Below are 20,852 nucleotides of genomic sequence, written 5' to 3'. Positions count from 1 at the left end.
ATTAGAGACATTGGGGATGTTCTCGTTTCACTCACTTGGAGCACAGTGAGTTATATATTGTTACAGACGTGGCTTGGATGTTATTCACCGAGCGGTTTTGGGATGACCACGTCTGCACAAGATTATACTCGATATTATACCCGAACGTTGACTAGTCGCGCGATGCTAGGTCAATGAAGGAACAGACACACGGCTGGGATTAAAATGACGACACCAGGGATACGGTTCTCAAGACCTCCGGAGGAGATTATATTCGTGCGGAAGGTCAGATTACAGGGACGAGAGGGACAGCAAAGGAAGATAGGCACTTAAACACAACCTTATATTAATCCCAACAGACGACAGGTAAACGGGACAAGGCTGACTCACACGGGGATTGATGGCAAGGATAGGCAGGTAGCGATGGCTCCAGGTGCACCTGGGCTCAGGGCAGGATCGACCCGGTCCGGTCCAGAGATGCGGGAGGTTTTACAGCGCTCGAGGTGGCGACTTGCTCTTCTTCAGCTGGGGGCGCATCTGACGTCACGTCCACTACGTGGCCGCGTATATCCGGCGGGGAGTGACACGCCCTCGGCTCGTTAGCTCCGCCTCGTGGAATCGGCACGTTGCTTCTCATTGGGTGCGTGCGGGGGGTTTACCAGGCTCCGCCCTTGACGAGGAGCTGACAGCCAGCCCCTTTGTGGTAACCCCGTGGAGCGCATGGTCTGGAGCGCATCGTCTGGAGCGCATTGTCGATGGCGGCGAACCGAGCCGGTGGGAGGACGCACACTCCCCCCCGCGCAGCGCCCCTCTGTTGTTGTAGACGGGGAAGAAGATGGGAGGAGGTACGGGAAAGGTCCTAAACTCACTACTGGTGCCATATAATCACATTCTGGTGCAACGAAGAGTCATAATTAATGGAAACGAGTCCTTAACTGACATAGACTAAGAATAACTAGCAAGATGTCCGAAAGTTGTCTACGTGTGATGCGGTGGACCTGGGCACGACATTTAATGGGGGAAAAGGGGGAAGGTCGGCTCTACTGATTGTTGTTTACAGACAATGGGACTAGGGAATGGGGGATTGGGGATAGTCGGGGAGTATTGGGGAAATAGGGGAATATTTACAAGCGGATATGGAGGCCAAATTCCATATTCACAACATTGCACCCTTCTCTACCCTCGGGGCGTCCCGACCCGATAAATTTTTACCTACTTTAGTGTGGCACGCAATGTAGTTCCCTCTACTATTAACTCTACCCTGAGTGCGACAGTTTTACAGATATTCACAAATGAGTAAATATGTCCCCCTGCGACGTTGCACCCTTCTCCTCACAGAAACACACCCACAGGATAACCGAATCCGGAAAGAATTCGCAAACTAAACATACAGCCGGTAGGGAGCATTATTTACAAGACTACGCTGATATTTACACTACGATCCAGGACCTGTTTTTGGAGGAACACATGCAGATGTTATGCATAGAGAGAGCACGCTTGCCAGCATCGATACACCAACCCACGAGTGCTCTGTGGCCGACGGCCTTTAATAACGTGCAGAGCACCCCTTCCAAGCATCAAGCACCACCCCATCACACAGTGAGCACCATCCGGTGCACCAATAAAGTGTTTATAAATCACCGGTGGTGTCGCAGCCGGCCGATGTTCTGCCGCTGGTCTTGCCTTCGTGTGGTGCACTTGGCCTTCTTACTTCTTTTCAAAAATAAAGAAAGGCGCCAACCGCGTCCATTTCTATATTGTGGCCGTCAGGGGGCCAACTATTAGTGGTTCACCTGTTTGGCATCGGTGCCACGTTGACCCATAGGTCCATCCATGGGTGGTGCTTGGCCGCAAAAGAACTGCGGTCCATTGTGGGTGGCCACAAACATTGCGGTCCGTATGGTGTATCGATCCAAGCAGCAAGCAGCAAAAGTGCAGGCCCACAACTGCGAAGCCAGCACCTCTCTCTCCTCTCTCTCTACCCCAAAGCCAGATCCTCGGAGGTGGGAGACAAAGAAGCAGACAAGTGAGTAAGGTGGTAAGGGCGCAAAAGTGCACGCAATGTAAGGTGATGCACACTGGGGGCACATGGGAACCAGGTGAGACAGGTACGTTCCTACCGTACGCCCCCCCCCCACCAGGTAACCTACATGGCCCCTCCCTTACCCCTTACTGCATCCACAAAACACAACACTACCCATAAACATCTACTTTACAAATCAACAAACATCCCTACTGTCTTCCCCGTTCCTCCCATAAACCAAATTCGTCTTCTCTCCCTCCTAACCAATCAAATTTGCCATTTTCAACTCAACATCAAAATTTGCCATCACCAATTCATCATCAGTCCCTCCTAAGGAGGGAGAGATGGAATCACCCCAATGTCTCATCCACGTCGTGATGCGTCTCACAAATCCAACAGCAATCTCATTTCCTGCAACAAAGAACAAAGAAAACACAGGTGTGGAGTCATCATCATCACCACAGGTAAGTGGCTGCGTATGGTGCGACAGGTTCATCAATCCTAACTATTTCCTAAATGACTTTAACAACTTTACACTACCCGGGGTCTTTCTCTGGCCAAACCATTGGCCCTCTTACACTATGGGTTCTAAAAACCAATTCCCATTGGCCAAACTGTGGTGCTCTTCAATTTGGGGTCTCACTCCCCCGATTCATCTCCCGGTGCCCTCGCACAATTTCTGGGCTGTGGCGTGTACCTCTCCCAGTGGGTCTACCCACCTGCACACCTCCACCACTGCAGTTGCCTCCGAGCTTACCTGCTCCTCACCCTAACCTAACTACCTGGGGAAGGCCCTCTGGCACTCTCCCCACTCGGTGCCCTCTCTGGCACTGGGCTACCCGGGTCCATCCTCCGGATCCTCGGGCCCCATCCACAACTCTACCGGCTCCCAGAGCCCACCTGCGGCCTCACCTGGCCGACATCCTCACAGTGGTGGAGTGCCCAACCAACTACACACACTAACAGGCTACACGCCCCGCCATTTCCACAACACTAATGCACCCATTCACAACACCATTCTGCAACCGCACCACAAAGGCCAATATCCAACCACAATTTACCTGTACCCTCTACCTAACACTTACACTACCCGCCCCGGGTATCCGTGATGGGGGTCCACTCTTCCCCCATTCACACCTTCGCACCATGCACACCACTCCGTACCACTCACTCCAACTCTCTCCACACACCTGTACTTGCACACCTGTGCTCTCACACCTGGTGCCACCTGCACCCTTCTCTCCCCAAGCGCATTCGCGCTGATCCACACACTCACTACTCATACACTGCTCCACACACCTGTCCAGTTGCACACCTGTGCAATCACACCTGTCCAATTCTCACACACACGGCATCAACTCATCTAACTACTCCCCTCTGAAACTTGCGCTTCCCAGTCGTCCCTTTAAACTATTGCGCTCCCTCGTCATTATCATCCATACTAATCTACCTGCGTCCCCACTACAGGTATCAGTCACTAACTAAACTTAACGTCACCTAATGTCATCTTTCTAGATCCCTACAATATAACCTAACCCACCCGGGCTAGTTTTCACTGCCATACACCCCATAAGCTATTGCTCCTTTGCCCCCCACATGGGAAGGATGGTGGATTTGCCATCCCACCACATCGGGGGTCTCTCACTACCAATTTTGCACATCAAATTTCAACAAATCAAAAATTTGCCAATCACTGCCCATCATCTGCCAATCACTACTGCCAATCCCTTGCCAATCATCAAATTTTGTTTTTCTCCAATTTTGGGTCCAAAACACTAACCTCATCACCCAGTCGACTCACTAATACCTCTTGGTGCGCCAATCCCTGTCCAAAGCCCGGCTTCGTAAAGCCAAGCAATGGATGCTGGTTGTTTTGTGCCAGCGGCTGGACACGTCCGGTACTCGGTGCAGGGACGGGGGTTTACCCGTGCCGAGATCCCACACATCACCTCGGCGTGGAGCCATCCAATGTCCCGATCTCGACCTGCCGGCACGTCTCAACAAAACGTGGTCGCCATAACGACCCTTCCCATCGGGCTGCCCGCTCCGCCTAGTGGAGCATGGACGCGGCCGTTCAAAGCGAAGCCCAGCACGCACCGAGGGCCCGATTCGGCTAAAAGTCGTTCTAACCTTTAACCCGGTCACCGTCGATGCTTCACCTGGATGCTTACACCCCGCAGCCCGTTCCTTGCTCACACATCCAGCCGTGCCCATGCGCCTCGTACCTTTCCTTACACACCCAGGTACCCTCATTCCACTCACAGCCTTGGTCACACACCTGACCACCGAACACTTCGGCACACATTCGTTGCTCGCACACCTCACCAATACACCGCTTCGCGCCCCCTCCTCGGTCACCTCCTCTGTGACAATCACAGGTGTGCTCTCATTCGCACACCCAACCACGTGCCTCACCACCAACTCCAGCGTGCATTCCCACTCACGCTCTACCATTCCAGGTGTGCATCCTTCCATCCCAGGTGTACATCCTCGCTCACCTGTCACAACTAACTCACGCTCCATGTCACTCTCACTACTTTCACCTCCATTCCTGACAGCGCACTCACCCTTACTCTTGACAGCGCACTCTTTCCTCATGCACCTGTCCGTCACACACCTTTCTCGCGCACACTCTCCCGTTACACCCTCTGTAACACTCACCACAGGTGTGCATTCTTCCTTACTTCTGACAGCGCACTCTTTCCTCACGCACCTGTCCGTTACACACCTCTCGCGCACACCCTTGCGCACACTCTCCCGTCACACCCTCTGTAACACTTACCACACCGCGCTTCCATGTGCTCCCTCGCACACTCGCTACGACCGACTCACTCTCGCCAGCACCCTCACTCCTTGGCGTGCACTTTTTCCTCACACACCCCAGAGTCGGACTTTCTCGCACACCTCCTTTTTCGCACACCAGACCTGTCGCACACTTCACCAGTGGCCTCTCACGAACACCCGGGTCTATCTCGACCCCCAAGCTTCTTAAATCCCCTGGCGCATCATACGCACGACCATATTGGTCACCACTTACACCGGGTCCTCTTCCTCTTCGCTTCTCCTCCATCACCTGCGAATCCCTCATCCGGTTAATGAGCACATCATCACGATCCAAACACAGACTTTGGACCAATTCTTTTATCTCCTCTTTTATCTCTTTCTTATCCCCTCTCCGTCGCTTCTTAATTTCGCTCATCCCTTCTTCCACTTCTTCTAATTTGTGCTTCACCTCTTTTATTCCCCGGTACGTCTCCTCAAGCTCATCCTCTAAGGCTACCTTGACCGTTTCCAGGTGCGTCCTCACCTGCCGGTCCTTCGTCTCCATTACCTCTATCACCTCGTCCAACCTCGTTGTCAGTCCCTCACGTACCATCTGACATTCCCTCTTTGTCGCTGTCAAGTCGTTTTTTATGTCGTTTTGTGTCGCTTTTAAACCTCCTAATACCGCAGTGTTCCTTTGAACCTGCTCCACTAACTCCGTTTGTCCCACCGTCAGCTGCTCCACCTCCTGCGTCAGGTCCTCTATGCCCCCTTGCAATTTTACAGTCCCCTTTCTCACCTCCTTCTCCATGTGCTCCTTACAGTGCCTCACCTCCTCGCGCACTCCTCCGACCTCCTCACTCACTCCTCTTCTGATCTCCTCTCCCATCACTTGCATCTCCTGCCCAGATGCCACCCTCATCTGCTCCATTTCCTCCCTGTGAGCATCCAGTTTGGTTTCTACCCCCATTCTGACCCCCTCTATCTGCTGCCCCATTTGGTTAACTTCCCTTTCCGCTTGGTCCCTCATGTCCCTCAATTTGCCTTCCATGGTGTTTTCTAACCCCTCTAACCCATTTTTCACTCCCTCTATCTGATTCTCCTGGGCAGCCATTCTATTTTCTACCCCCTCTAACCCCTTTTGCATCCCTTCCATTTGATTCTCTTGAGCGGCCATTCTGTTTTCTACCCCCGTTAACCCCTCCTGTATTTCCCCTAATCTATCGTCTAATTTCCCAAATTTCATGTCTAATCCCTTAAAATTATTGTCTAATCCCTTAAAATTATTGTCTAATCCCTTAAAATTATTGTCTAATCCCTCACTGGTACCCCTCGCTTCGTCCCTCATTACCCACAATTGCTCACCCTGAGCATCCATCCGGTTCCCCATTACCCCCAATTGCTCACTCTGAGCATCCATCCGGTTTCCCAACCGCTCACCCAATCGCTCAATTTGGCTCTCCATACTCATCTGTACAGCTGCCTGTAACTGCGCAATGAGGGCCTGCATGTCAATCGGCTGCATGTTAAAGCCCGTTGATACAGCGGCCTCGGCTACCACGCGCTCTTGCGAGGCGCCATTTTGCGCGCCCGCTACTTCGTGCGTGACGGCGCTATTTTGCGAACCTGCCGCCCTCACTGCTTCGCTCTCCTCTTGTCCCTCAATTTGGTCCTGGATCGACCCTACCTCACTCTCCTTTACCGGACCCCAGCTGTCTTGATCCGCCATAGCGCGACTTTCAAAATTCGGTTTTTTTTTTATTTTCGTAAAACAAATTCAAATTTCGCCGTTATAATTTCGCGCGGGAAACGCGCTCCGAATCGATTCTACTTGTTACAAATTTGGGCCTAATAAATTTAGTCCCGGGTTCGAATTCCACTCCTCGACACCAATTGTTACAGACGTGGCTTGGATGTTATTCACCGAGCGGTTTTGGGATGACCACGTCTGCACAAGATTATACTCGATATTATACCCGAACGTTGACTAGTCGCGCGATGCTAGGTCAATGAAGGAACAGACACACGGCTGGGATTAAAATGACGACACCAGGGATACGGTTCTCAAGACCTCCGGAGGAGATTATATTCGTGCGGAAGGTCAGATTACAGGGACGAGAGGGACAGCAAAGGAAGATAGGCACTTAGACACAACCTTATATTAATCCCAACAGACGACAGGTAAACGGGACAAGGCTGACTCACACGGGGATTGATGGCAAGGATAGGCAGGTAGCGATGGCTCCAGGTGCACCTGGGCTCAGGGCAGGATCGACCCGGTCCGGTCCAGAGATGCGGGAGGTTTTACAGCGCTCGAGGTGGCGACTTGCTCTTCTTCAGCTGGGGGCGCATCTGACGTCACGTCCACTACGTGGCCGCGTATATCCGGCGGGGAGTGACACGCCCTCGGCTCGTTAGCTCCGCCTCGTGGAATCGGCACGTTGCTTCTCATTGGGTGCGTGCGGGGGGTTTACCAGGCTCCGCCCTTGACGAGGAGCTGACAGCCAGCCCCTTTGTGGTAACCCCGTGGAGCGCATGGTCTGGAGCGCATCGTCTGGAGCGCATTGTCGATGGCGGCGAACCGAGCCGGTGGGAGGACGCACACTCCCCCCCGCGCAGCGCCCCTCTGTTGTTGTAGACGGGGAAGAAGATGGGAGGAGGTACGGGAAAGGTCCTAAACTCACTACTGGTGCCATATAATCACATTCTGGTGCAACGAAGAGTCATAATTAATGGAAACGAGTCCTTAACTGACATAGACTAAGAATAACTAGCAAGATGTCCGAAAGTTGTCTACGTGTGATGCGGTGGACCTGGGCACGACATTTAATGGGGGAAAAAGGGGAAGGTCGGCTCTACTGATTGTTGTTTACAGACAATGGGACTAGGGAATGGGGGATTGGGGATAGTCGGGGAGTATTGGGGAAATAGGGGAATATTTACAAGCGGATATGGAGGCCAAATTCCATATTCGCAACAATATTGTTACGGCCCGTGGATAAGATGTTGTGTTTGCCGAGCGGAGGCCCCACGGTCATACAGTTTCCCTCATTCACCCGATCCCCGAACGTTGGCCAGATCGCGCCACAGATATTCAATATGGAAAACTCTAAAGCGACCGAATGTAAAGAGGAAGAAGAAGACGTACAGAAGAGTAACGGGATTTATTATTTACACACACAAGCAAAAGGAGCAGTCACGGTTATATACAGGGAACATGGAAAAAGCAGGTGACACAGTGAAAATTACTAGCTTATCTAAACAGGCTTAACTTATACCCTTGACAGAACAAACAGAGACGGACTCACACGAATGGGGAATGGAGGCAGGAACGATTGGCTGGACCGGGAGGAAGGTTCAGCTCGGACCACAAGCTGGAAGGCTTTGCAGGGCGCACAGCAAACCCGGCCTCGTCAGGCTGGGAGCGAGCAGGGTGACGTCGTGCACTTCTCTCAAGGCTTCCCCGCGCTTCTCTCGCGCACTTGTGTTAAAGGCTTCCTTCTCGCTTCTCTTCCCTCCTTGCGCACTTCTCTCTGAAGCTCGTCTCTTTTCAGAACTCAGAACTCATCTCCTTGGGGAGCGTCCCGCGGCGGGTTCGCGAAGGTTGAGCGGCCCCTCAACCTTCGCGAACCTCCTCGATCGCTCTTCCTCCGCCCTCTCAAACCAAACCCCTCGTGCTTGGTTGGTTGTTCGGGGCTGGCTCACTCCTCCCCTCTATGACACGGTGGAGACACGCCCTTCTTCTCCGAGCCTACCTCGTGGCGAATGGAGTCGCGGAGGGAACAGTTGGCAATTGCGGTTTTTGGGAATGGGAATGAAAGGGGATCTATCTATTTCACTTTGTGCAATGGAGTGTCATTTTAATGGAAGACAAAGCCTTAACCTCATACACAGAATCAGGAAATAAACTACTGCACAAGGGTATAATAGTGTCCTTCAATGTATGCTTTATGGAATTAACTACCGGAACGCCCTTTGACCTTTATACAACAGACTGGAGCAAGGAGGGCTCAGAATAAAGCAATATTACACAACAATTTACCATACAATACAACACAATAAAAAAACACAATCCTCATTTCCGCAACAATATTATAAAACTGATGGTACCATCATCGGATATTGATTGTACTTTTGATTCATATCATTGTTGTACTGTTATTCTTGTGTGATCTTAATACAATATTTGTTTGTGAGTAACAATTGGTGTGGCTTCACCATTGATCTTTGACGTACAGAATAACACATTTTTCTGCCGTGACTCCTCTCGGGCTCGGAGGTACACCGTGACCAGGGGGTTGGGGAGGAGCACGTAACACTTGTTTATTACTAAACTAGAGGGGGTACCTGTGCTGCCCAGCTGGGTGAGATTTTCCCGGCGGTTGTTTCAGGACGTGTTGGACATTGAAAAGCGATGGAGTTATTGGCATTGAGGTGGTTACCTTTTGCCTGCGAGCTTGTGGCAGCACTGCCTGACCACACATCCCAATATCCACTTTATAGCGGCCTTCAGTGGCCTCAAAACGGCCTTCAAGGCCAATGTGTGTGGTAGCTTAAAACCTTGCCCAGATCGCAGTGACGGTGATTGGGTGTATAGGAACGTCCTTGTCACCCCAGTCTCCATAGCTGTCTCTTTTTCTCTCTGTAATTAACACCCTTAATCGTTCCCCATTGTAATTTCTCACTTCCCCCCCCCCCCCCCCCCCCCCACATGTTCCGCATGAACATGGCCATTTCACGTGTCCGAACCTGACACGTTCCAATGACGTGGCAGCAATACGTGAGCGAGTTTGTCGCCCTATGGGTGTTTGCAAGACCCTCACGTGAGGGGAGAGAAGAGCCTCGCAGCTGTATAAACTCTGTGGCTGTGGCTGTATAAACCAGCCATGCTCAGACACAAATGGGAACTGGTGTGGTTGTCAGGAGAGTGAAAGGTGAGCACCAGAGAACGAGGTGGTCATCACCAGTGGGCTCAGACGTGGTGGTCATCAAAGTGAGAATTTGAGACCCAGAGAGATGGGAGGAGTGAAAGATCGAGTCGGTGCCTGGAGCATCCCACATGAGTGCGGATCTGTGCTCCAATGCTGCCCCCCACCCCACGCCCTTATCCCTGACATCTCAATAAAGAGGGTAAACCATCGAACCTCGACCCCGTCCATCCTGTCTATTGTTTCAGTGTCATGTGTTCCTGAACGAGTTTGCCTGTGATACGTTTAGTGTAAGGTGTAGGTGTGCAAACCGTTTCTGTCCAGTTACGAGTGTGTGCCAATTGGGTTTTTTCTCTTCTGTCTTTATTAATTGTTTCTTGCTGCGACTCTTCCAGGTAGAGGTGTTTCTAGATGAGCTAGCTCATGGGCAAGTGGGCATACTGCCAAGCCGTTGTACCGGCCTGTGTTCGTATCACGAATATTTAAAACAAAGTTTGCTTCCCATCGGGGGTGTTTGAACATGGTATTCTGTCATGGCGCTGTATGTACGATTAGGAAAAACATTTCTTGGCAGGGATGACAAGAGAAACCGAAAGAATACGAATTTCAATGTTTCCCAAGTCGTTGTGTGTGAGCATTTTTATTTATTTTTGTCTCGTCCGAGGGGGATGTGAGACTGTTGCAACACCCCGTCTTGTCTGCCTATGTGTGTGTCGGTGCGTCCGCATCTATATGTTCTTGCTTTAAAAATGGGTTTTTCTGCAACCGCTTCTCCTATCGATGCAAACCATTAACATAGGAGGGACTTCCCTTGGAGAATACTTTATTGCTAACTCTGATGTCATAGGTCACGTGGTATGGCAGCCATATTGGATTAAAGGAAAAACGTGAAAAAACTTGAAATGAAAAAATTTTTAAACTTGGCATATGTCATCAACTCCCCATAGGGTATATAGGGTGATAACGATGACGTCATCAGTAAAATGGTATTCCAGCCATGATTGGTTGAATTGAAATCCTTAAATCCCAAAAATCTGAAACTTCATGTCTGATCTATGACCCGATGTGAGACATACATAACCCATGTCAAGAAACTGTGTGACATAATAGGGTTTATGGATGATATGGGTATATGATCCATAATAGCAGTGGGCCGCAATAGTGGCGTGTTCAGTTAACGATGGTATTTTTGTTCAGAATGAGCGTGTGAGGCGAGACTATTGTTCTCGTTCAATCCACACTGTTATCATGTTTTTACGCAGTTTATCAATGTATGATGGTGGAATGTTGCATTAAATGTCCTGTATTACCTCCCGCAGTTTAGCCAAGGTGACCTTGTCCCTCATTTACCTCTGACTTCTATGCAAGTCCATACAGATGGGTTTGTAAAGCCGTTTTTATTATCATTCTATGTTGAAAAGGTGTAGCACTGAGGTCACTGCTTTAACAACCTCGTACTCTTCCGTTCTTCATTTCCTGTGTGTGGACACATATTACCTCCCAGGGATGTCTACCCTGAAATAGCTTGGCCAGCCCTCTCTGTTCCACCCATCATGTCCCACCACCTCCAACGTTAACTTCGAAGATGTGGTGTACCATGTCCATCGCAAAACTGAGTGGTTCTTTTGTAATTCTCAAGTCCAGGTGTCACACTAACTTCTGGACAGGGTTGATGGACGTTAAACGAGTGTCCCATCTGCCAGCATTTGTTGGTGGATGTTAAAGATCCCACTGTGTCCTTCACAAAGAGTAGGCCAGCTATCGCTGGCACCATGAACAAATTCCAAATTCCTGCCCTAACCAGCAGAGGGCATTGCACCGGCGGCACAGCCGTGCCCGCAAGCAGTGTTGCCATCCCGCAGCCTTGTGCTGCACGTGAACGAAGAAGCAGATCCTCACCACTTGACCACCACCGTAGCCTTTGGTCAGACCTTGTACTACGAGGCCACCTTACCAGAGCTGTACCAATTTTATACCGATACCATCGTGCAATTGGTGAAGGCTTTTTCTGCAATCTTTCCAACATTCTTCTAACACATTTATACTTGCGTGCACCCCTGTGATCAGTTAGGCCTGAAGACACAGAATTCCACTTTTTCACTGAATAACTTGATCATCCTTCATTGAATAGTTAAATGACCCAAGTGATAAAACTTTACCTTTGTTTTGTAACATAAATACATGTTCTGGGGAAAGGATTAAGCACTTATGTTGGTGAAGAAGAAACATATTGTTGATGAATGATTGTTGTAACGAATAAAAGGATGTCTGTACAGGTTACATGAAGGTAGCATGAGCAATTGGCACGGCATCCTGTAGAGCGCAAACCTCCGCCAGGCTGAACACTTGAACAGTTTACGTTTTGTCTCCCACTGATAGGCCGGATCCGTATTCGGATCTTCACCAAAATCTAATCATTTCGTCCTTGTCAGACACCCAACCTGTCCGCCAAGTTTCGTCCGAGTCTGTCCATAACCTTTTGAGATATTCTGCTCACAGACAGACAGGTGTGAAAACATAACCTCTGGCCACCTTCGGTGGTTGGGGTAATCAGTCCATCCACCTGTTTGGTAGTGCATTGGCCAAAGTCCGTGCAGTCTGTGATACCAACGTTGGTAGCTTTAAAATCCAGTCATGGTGATTCCACCGTTTGATTTAGTGATCATGAGTTGTAATGTCCACACAACATTGAATGATGACGGTGTATAATTGTTCAGTGTGTGTGTTTGTGTTTGTGTCTGTTAGTCATTCAGGGTGTGATAGAGGAATTACTTAATCTTTTCATTTGAATTTCATATTTGGAACATTTGAGACCACAAATCGGTTTGTTTGCACTTACAAAAACCTGCAGTTTAGCAGTACTTTGGTTCTGAATTTGGAAATATTGTACAGCGTCTCGTTCCGTGCACACATGCGTACAGCGTGGTAAATTTGGTTCTGAATTTGGAAATATTGTACAGCTTCTCGTTCCGTGCACACATGCGTACAGCGTGGTAAATTTGGTTCTGAATTTGGGAATATTGTACAGCTTCTCGTTCTGTGCACACATGCGTACAGCATGGTAAATTTGGTTCTGAATTTGGGAATATTGTACAGCTTCTCGTTCCGTGCACGCATGCATACAGCGTGGTAAATTTGGTTCTGAATTTGGAATATTGTACAGCTTCTCGTTCCGTGCACACATGCGTACAGCGTGGTAAATTTGGTTCTGAATTTGGAAATATTATACAGCTTCTCGTTCTGTGCACACATGCATACAGCATGGTAAATTTGGTTCTGAATTTGGAAATATTATACAGCTTCTCGTTCCGTGCACATATGCGTACAGCGTAGTAAATTTGGTTCTGAATTTGGAAATATTGTACAGCTTCTCGTTCCGTGCACATATGCGTACAGCGTGGTAAATTTGGTTCTGAATTTGGAAATATTGTACAGCTTCTCGTTCCGTGCACACATGCGTACAGCGTAGTAAATTTGGTTCTGAATTTGGAAATATTATACAGCTCGTTCCGTGCACACATGCGTACAGCGTAGTAAATTTGGTTCTGAATTTGGAAATATTGTACAGCTTCTCGTTCTGTGCACACATGCATACAGCATGGTAAATTTGGTTCTGAATTTGGAAATATTATACAGCTTCTCGTTCTGTGCACACATGCATACAGCATGGTAAATTTGGTTCTGAATTTGGAAATATTGTACAGCTTCTCGTTCCGTGCACACATGCGTACAGCGTAGTAAATTTGGTTCTGAATTTGGAAATATTATACAGCTCGTTCCGTGCACACATGCGTACAGCGTGGTAAATTTGGTTCTGAATTTGGAAATATTGTACAGCTTCTCGTTCTGTGCACACATGCATACAGCATGGTAAATTTGGTTCTGAATTTGGAAATATTGTACAGCTTATCGTTCCGTGCACACATGCGTACAGCATGGTAAATTTGGTTCTGAATTTGGGAATATTGTACAGCTTCTCGTTCCGTGCACGCATGCATACAGCGTGGTAAATTTGGTTCTGAATTTGGAATATTGTACAGCTTCTCGTTCCGTGCACACATGCGTACAGCGTGGTAAATTTGGTTCTGAATTTGGAAATATTATACAGCTTCTCGTTCCGTGCACACATGCGTACAGCGTAGTAAATTTGGTTCTCAATTTGGAAATATTGTACAGCTTCTCGTTCCGTACACACATGCGTACAGCGTGGTAAATTTGGTTCTGAATTTGGAAATATTGTACAGCTTCTTGTTCCATGCACATATGCGTACAGCGTGGTAAATTTGGTTCTGAATTTGGAAATATTGTACAGCTTATCGTTCCGTGCACATATGCGTACAGCGTGGTAAATTTGGTTCTGAATTTGGAAATATTGTACAGCTTCTCGTTCCGTGCACACATGCGTACAGCGTAGTAAATTTGGTTCTCAATTTGGAAATATTGTACAGCTTCTCGTTCCGTACACACATGCGTACAGCGTGGTAAATTTGGTTCTGAATTTGGAAATATTGTACAGCTTCTTGTTCCATGCACATATGCGTACAGCGTGGTAAATTTGGTTCTGAATTTGGAAATTGCAAAATCGTATGGCATCTCGTTCCGCGCACGCAGCGCAGTAAATTTGCTTCAGTCTGTCTTGCAGTCAAAATAACTCCGAACAGGAAACTTACTGTTTTTTGGGATTCATAAAGGACACAAAGAAAAGGTATGAAGAACGAATGTAACGTCTTCAATAAAGTGGTGTACAAGACAGTGTGTCCCAAATACATCAAATCAACGGCGGTAAACTTCCGATTCGATGTTTTTGTTTTGTTTTCTACAGCCTTAAACACTTTTGTTTCATTTAAATTTTAAAATATATTTGAACACCGTAGAACACAAATAAATCGCCTTGTTTGTACTTCCAAGCTCCTTCAGTTTAGCAGTACTTTGGCAAGATTGCACGCCGTCTCGACCAATCAAATTTTCTGCTCACGCTACGAGGGTGGAGTAACGTCGAGATTCGGCCAAAACTCCGCCTGAGGATATGGGATAAAGTAAGATCAGATCTTAAGGCATCCCCCAGAGAAGCATCTTTGAATTGCATTGGAAAATGACAGACAAACAAGGGTGGAATAATGAGTAATAAATGATTGTGACCTGATGGATCTTCCCTTCCTTCTACAGGTGGGAAGAACGAGGAAGAAGACCATCAGAAAAAACGGAATCTTCTGCAAATGAAGAGGCGACTGGAGGAACTGATGTCCAAGCCGTGCCTCGACATCAAACAAAAAACCCGTTACCCCACGAAGCTCGGGATGCCGCTGACCTCCCGTGCCTCGACCACCAAGGGGTCCGCCCTGGCCAAGCTTCGTCAGGATGTCCACGTTAGCAAGAGGAGGAAAAAAACGGCGAAGGGGATCGTCGGGATCGGGACGTGAACGTGGAACGTTTCCGAGGGTTTATCAAAGTTTTCTCCAATGATAACACAATGGTGTCTGAAAGTGCGAATACCTTGTTGTGACAAATCTTTGTTAAACATTTTATTTGTTTTGTACAGCATCCGTGTGCCATTCAAGATGGACGTCTCCATTGTCGGCTTGGTAAATGAAGCATACAAAAATACAAACATTTCTATCCTTCACAGTGTGGCATTTAAAGATATCTTTAATTTTTTTTTTTTTTTTACATCCTTCATCATTTTGTTTTAACCTCTTGCAATGCATCATACGACGGCGCCCCCCGTTTAACAGGTGCAGGTCCACAAGAGGGCAGCGTCACTCCGAACCCCATTGCTTGTACACCCCAGGCTCGAAAAACAAGTTTGAAACGGCGGTGACAAACTTTCTCAACTATTTTGAAATTACTTCAGTTATAAATCTTTTAATCGATTCGAATTCCAAAATTTCCTGTCTGTATAATCTTACGAGGTGTCTCATCTGCTCTTGTCGTTCCTGCACTACCTGGTGGGTATCAGCTGAGTGATGACCTGCAACCATTGCATCACATGCTGTCACCACCTCTCTCGGTATTGGTAACACTCATCACCGCACACCTATCTCTCTGCGATTTAATTAATTTTTTTTCTGCATATCAAAGTCTGTACTGTGTCCATCTTATTGAGACACCGTGTATTTGATGGACACTGGCTCCTGGTTGTTGGATTGTAATCGCTCCTGGGTGACGGGCGATCGCTAGCGAGCGGATTTCTGATGGAACGCACCCAGTACTTGGGAAGCGTGGCGAGTGCACCCATCAGCATTCGAGGGGTCTTCGTGTAATTATTATTTTAATATAGAAATTTGAGAGGTCTTCGGAAATTTGAGAGGTCTTCGGTCTTCGGAAATTTGAGAAGTCTTCGTCTAATTATTATTTTAATATAGAAATTTAATTCATTCCAACAACTGAACTAATCCTTACTTTCTATGATCGAAAGGTTTCCTTGGTGCCATTTGACTGCGTATCGACGTCTCATGTAAACAATAATCAGCAATTGTGACGTCACAGTAGGCGCTGGAAACATTTTCTCTCCCGCCGTTTAACGCTCGTGTGTAACTACTGTACGAGCATTTTGTTTAATCACACGGGGTAGTGTTCCGGTCGTGCGACCATTCCGTAGGGAGTCAGAGCCACCACGGGCTTCGTGGGAATGGGTTTCCAGACGACGGACCGGAGCACGGGGTTGAACGGGAACGCGCATTTCCCGGGAGCAAACAGGGCTTCGTACGTGGCGGGGAGAGAGGCCGACGGGCCGGTCTCGATGCGACCCCAGAGCTGGTAGGCGGGTGGTGCGACCCCATCGGCGACGAGGTGCGAGAAGCATCGCGCGTCGGCACCTGCGAACGCGCCGCAGGTGCACGTCGCGTGCTCGTAGCGCGACGCAGGTGTCAGCGCGCCGCAAAATCCGTCGGCACCTGTCGGTTCGCCGGGAATGGGTCGCAGGATTGGGAACACCATCCCGGAGGCGCTCCTGAAGGCGGTGAGAGGCGAGGGACGTCCGGGTCCCGGCGGAAGGCGATAAGGACTCCCCGAAGCCTCGGATTGACCCTCCATTGCGCACGTCCCGATGCATTTCTTGGAGGGTTCGGGCTCCTGCCAGAACGACGCGGGAAGCTGCCTTTTGCGCAGGGGGACGCTCTCAGGTGCCCTCGCCCGCTCGGGCCGAAGTGATCCTGCGTCTCGCGATCGTTGGAGCATGGGTGAAGGTGAAGCGGTCGGCGCAAGCACAGGTGCGAAGGCACGAGAGTCCGAGCGGCCGCTGCCCGGATCCACGTCCTCTCTGCCTTCGGGCGACGGTGGAGGAATCGGGACCCGCGTGGTCCTTGTGGAGCCCAAGCAAGTCCCGGGGGCTCCAGAGCTTGAAGATCCGCCACGTTTCTGCGAGAAGCGCTTGAGCTGTTTCTGCAGGTACTTGCGGTGATCCACGGAACGTTTACACGGCGTCGACTTGTCCAGAGCAGCTTTGATGTCGCTCGAAGCGAGATTGACGAAGTTCAGCAAGGTCTTCACGTCGTCTCCTTGCGAAGCCATAACGGCGAACACCAAGTGGTGGCCTCAGGGGTCTTTGACGAGCGATCCTCCTCCTCCTCCGGTGTCCCGTGCTGGACCCCTCTCGCTCCTCTTTTCCTCCCGCTCCCCTAACGAGTAATTTCACGCAGCATGAACTATATTAATACCGCCCGCCCAGGCGGCGGGACATCGGGCAGGGTCGCCGGTCCAAGTCCACCTGCGCTCGCATCATCAACGTCGACTGTCGGCGCGGGGAAGCTTGGAGAGGTCGCTTTGGTAGGTCCAGTCCGGGCGGGAGCTCCCACGGGGATGTCGGGTGGATACTGATCGCGATATTCACTGCGTGAGTATCGATCGATCTCTCCAACACGAATAGGTTGGGTACCGGTACGGTATGGTCTTTCTCTCTCGTGCTCCTCTGACCACTTCCCTCGGCTCCCCCCTTCCTAATTTCTAACATATCCTACCCCCCCCCCTTCTTCCATCTCACTCCAACCCTCCCAGATGCACATCTCTCATCTGACCCGCCACCGTCTCCCAGGCAACGGCGGAACCCCCCTCCATCTCTCCGCGCCTGTCGCATTTTCTTGGTGGTCGATTCGCGGGACATTCTTCCCGGGACGAGATGTCTCCCGGGAGACGGTTCTCGTGGATCTGCACCTCCCGGGCATTGCTTCGGGTTAATCCCCCCTGGCATCTCTCGCGGTCCAACACTCGTGCTTGGCTGTGAAAACTCGGATGGATGTACACACGTAGACGTACACGCACGCGCACACACACACACACACACACACACACACATGTACACACATGTACACACACGCATACACACACATGTACACACATACGTACACACACGTACACACACACACACACACACACACACACACACACACACACACACCCTGCGAAATATGAACTTGAAGATTTCTGAAAAAGGTATTTATGAAGACCCAAAAGAACACAACAAGGAAGCGGATTGGATCTGGAAGTTGAAAAATAAAAAGCAACGCCAAAAGAATACCTGATAACGAACCCCCACCCCGCCCCCACCCCCAAAAAAAAATTTGCAAAAATGCCAGATTTTAAAAGCTCAGGTTAGGATCGAATTTCAAACTTCTGGCGAAAGCAACGAGATGCTCTCTGCAATCACTACACTCCAGCGTTCAACACATTTATCCAAGAGGAAAAGGTATTGGATGAGTGGGTCATTGAAGATATTAACACATTCCTCGTCCAAAAAATCTGAAGAAACCCAACTACCTCACAAATATAGACCAATGACGTCAAACTATAAGGACACTCGGTAGAGCGCATAGTCACCTGGAGCTCTCATTCTGAACAAAAATACTCATTCTGTACATCGTTAACTGAACACGTTACTATTATGGCCCATGTACCTGTATCGTCCAGGCACCCTATTATATCACGTACATTGCCATTATCCATAGCTTGATTGATTATATTGATTGATTATTAGGATATTTAGCAACCACTTTTTTGCACATTAAAGCGAAATTGTGTCAACGAAGATTGATATGAAAAAAAAACCTTTAAAACTACAGTATTCCCCACGCTGGCTAGTTAATCATACGTAAGAGGTTTCGTTTCAATCCGTTAAGCGGTTCTGCGGTAAGATTTTTAAACATTTTTATTTTGAATCCAATATGGCAGCCAGACCACTTGGCCAATGACGTCATAAATTTAAATCTTCACACATCAGATCGTAGATCAGATATATGAAGTTTCATATTTTTCGATAAGGATTTTGATTCAACTAATTATGCCTGGAATACCACTTCACCGATGGATGATGCCATCGTTATCACCTTACATACCCCACGTGTGCCAATTTTCATTCATTTTCGTTGAGCGGTTTCAGAGATGTCCAATTTTTTCCCCCTTTAATCCAACACGTTTCCCATACCATGTGACCTATTACATCAGAGTTAGCAATAAAATATTCTCCATAGGAGTCATTCCTACGTTTCAAAGTTTCGTATCGATCGGATATAGACCAGGAGCCCAGAAGGCTTATTCAAGTGAAAAGCGCCGAAGCAACTGCCACGTGGGTTGAAAGGGTTCTACCCCCACATCACAAAAATGCATTGCTGCCGGGTCAGGGCCGGTGCCTTCCCGCCAAAATCGCCCAAAATAGGGACGCCATTACCGAAAATCCTATTTTCATCAACATCTGGAAAACTATACATGGCAGTACCACAAATCTGGTGTCTCCACCCATGTTTTCATGGTCAATCATTATAAAAATGCATTTCTCCTTAGCCAGTGTTGTGTCTTTCCCACCCAAAAGTGCCCAAAGTAAGGAAACCATTGCTGAAAATCCTATTTCCCTCAATATCTGGACAACTATACATGGGAGTATCACAAATCTGCTGTCTACACCCATGTTTTCATGGTCAAACATTACAAAAATGCAGTTTTCTCCTTGGTAAGGGTCATATTTTTCCCGCCCAAAAGCACCCAAAGTAAGGAAACAATTGCTGAAATCCTACTTTTGAAATTGCTGAATGACAGGGATGATCTTCTGCAAATAGAGGAACCGAATCACCTCCAATCTCGACATGAAGAGGCTGATACTCTCATTGCCTTTCATGCAAACAGCATTTCCACTGGTAACATTCTGGTGAGGTCCACCGATACGGACGTCTTCATCATTCTGCTTGGGCTCTCTGGAAGGTCGGAAGGGATCAGCATCATCATGGACTATGGATCTGGCAACAACCGAAGGTACATCTGTGTCTCTAAAGTAGCTGCCATTCTTGAGAAGCAACAGCCTGGTATAACTGAAGCAATCATCGGCCTTCATGCCCTGGCTGGTTGTGATTTCACATCGTTTCTTCAGAAAGGGCAAAGTTAAGCCCCTCCAGCGGATGGAATCAGATCCAGCTCATATGATGGCATTGCGATCTCTGACTTCTGAGGAAGTAGACATTCCAGGTGTTACCGCCTTTGTCTGCTCGCTGTATGGGTTCAAAACCTCTGATATTAATGAAGCCAGATACAAGGCGTTCATGCGCATGAGTGGTGGTAATGAGAAGGAGCCCCTTGCCAGAATCAAGAAGATAAACTGTGCTTCTCTTCCCCCGTGCAGCAAGACACTTGGTAAGCATATCAAAAGAGCCCGATATGTGGCAAGAATCTGGAAGAGGGCTGACCAGACTGATCCAACAGGTGGGGCAAGTCCCACAGACTATGGATGGAAGTTGACTCAAAACTGCTTTGAACCAGATTGGTACCCAGGAAGTGCAGTACCAGAGTCCCTCACAGGCCTACCTACGGATGACGGAGACAGAGTTGGAGCAGCTTCCATAGATGACGAGGAATCAGACGTCGATAGTACTTGGAGTGAGGACAGCAATACTAGTGATGAGAGTGACGGAGTAGACACGTAAAAATGCAGAGATGTCAGAACAACTAGTGTCATTGGACAGTACTATTTTCCTTCTGAAGGACAATGACTCTGCAAGTTGTGAGTTAAGGACACAAGTTGGATGGAAATACCATAATACACCATTGTTGAGGTAATGCATGGTGAACTAGATATTTTAAACACTGTAAATGTTGTCAATGTAATGACTGACCATGAAAACATGGGTGTAGACACGTCATTTGTGACTTTAAACACTTTTCTTGCACAACGTTACGAAAAA

General features: G+C 48.6%; 2 protein-coding genes across 5 annotated transcripts in view; one reads left to right on the top strand and one right to left on the bottom strand.

Moving 5' to 3' along the window:
- The window catches only part of DDX24 (DEAD-box helicase 24), a 98,420-nt gene extending 83,104 nt beyond the window's left edge, over nt 1-15,316 (top strand). For all 4 annotated transcript variants that reach the window (XM_068133060.2, XM_068133061.2, XM_068133063.2 and 1 more), the window contains one exon: nt 14,860-15,316. In XM_068133060.2, the coding sequence (XP_067989161.2) occupies nt 14,860-15,113 (254 nt within the window). In that variant the 3' untranslated portion in view covers nt 15,114-15,316. The remainder of the gene's footprint in view (nt 1-14,859) is intronic.
- Nucleotides 15,165-17,629, bottom strand: FAM181A (family with sequence similarity 181 member A). Its single transcript, XM_068133066.2, has one exon. The coding sequence runs from the start codon at nt 17,200-17,202 to the stop codon at nt 16,252-16,254; it is 951 nt and encodes a 316-aa protein (XP_067989167.2). The 5' UTR covers nt 17,203-17,629; the 3' UTR covers nt 15,165-16,251.
- Between the last annotated feature and the right edge of the window lie 3,223 nt (nt 17,630-20,852).

This window comes from Myxine glutinosa, chromosome 12, assembly GCF_964187855.1.
Source record: "Myxine glutinosa chromosome 12, kmMyxGlut1.1, whole genome shotgun sequence".
NCBI lineage: Eukaryota > Metazoa > Chordata > Myxini > Myxiniformes > Myxinidae > Myxine > Myxine glutinosa.
This window is presented reverse-complemented; position numbering and strand designations above follow the sequence as displayed.

Bases quoted from the DNA above. Each gene is read 5' to 3' on its own strand.
- FAM181A (XM_068133066.2), bottom strand. From the start codon at position 17,202: ATGGCTTCGCAAGGAGACGACGTGAAGACCTTGCTGAACTTCGTCAAT.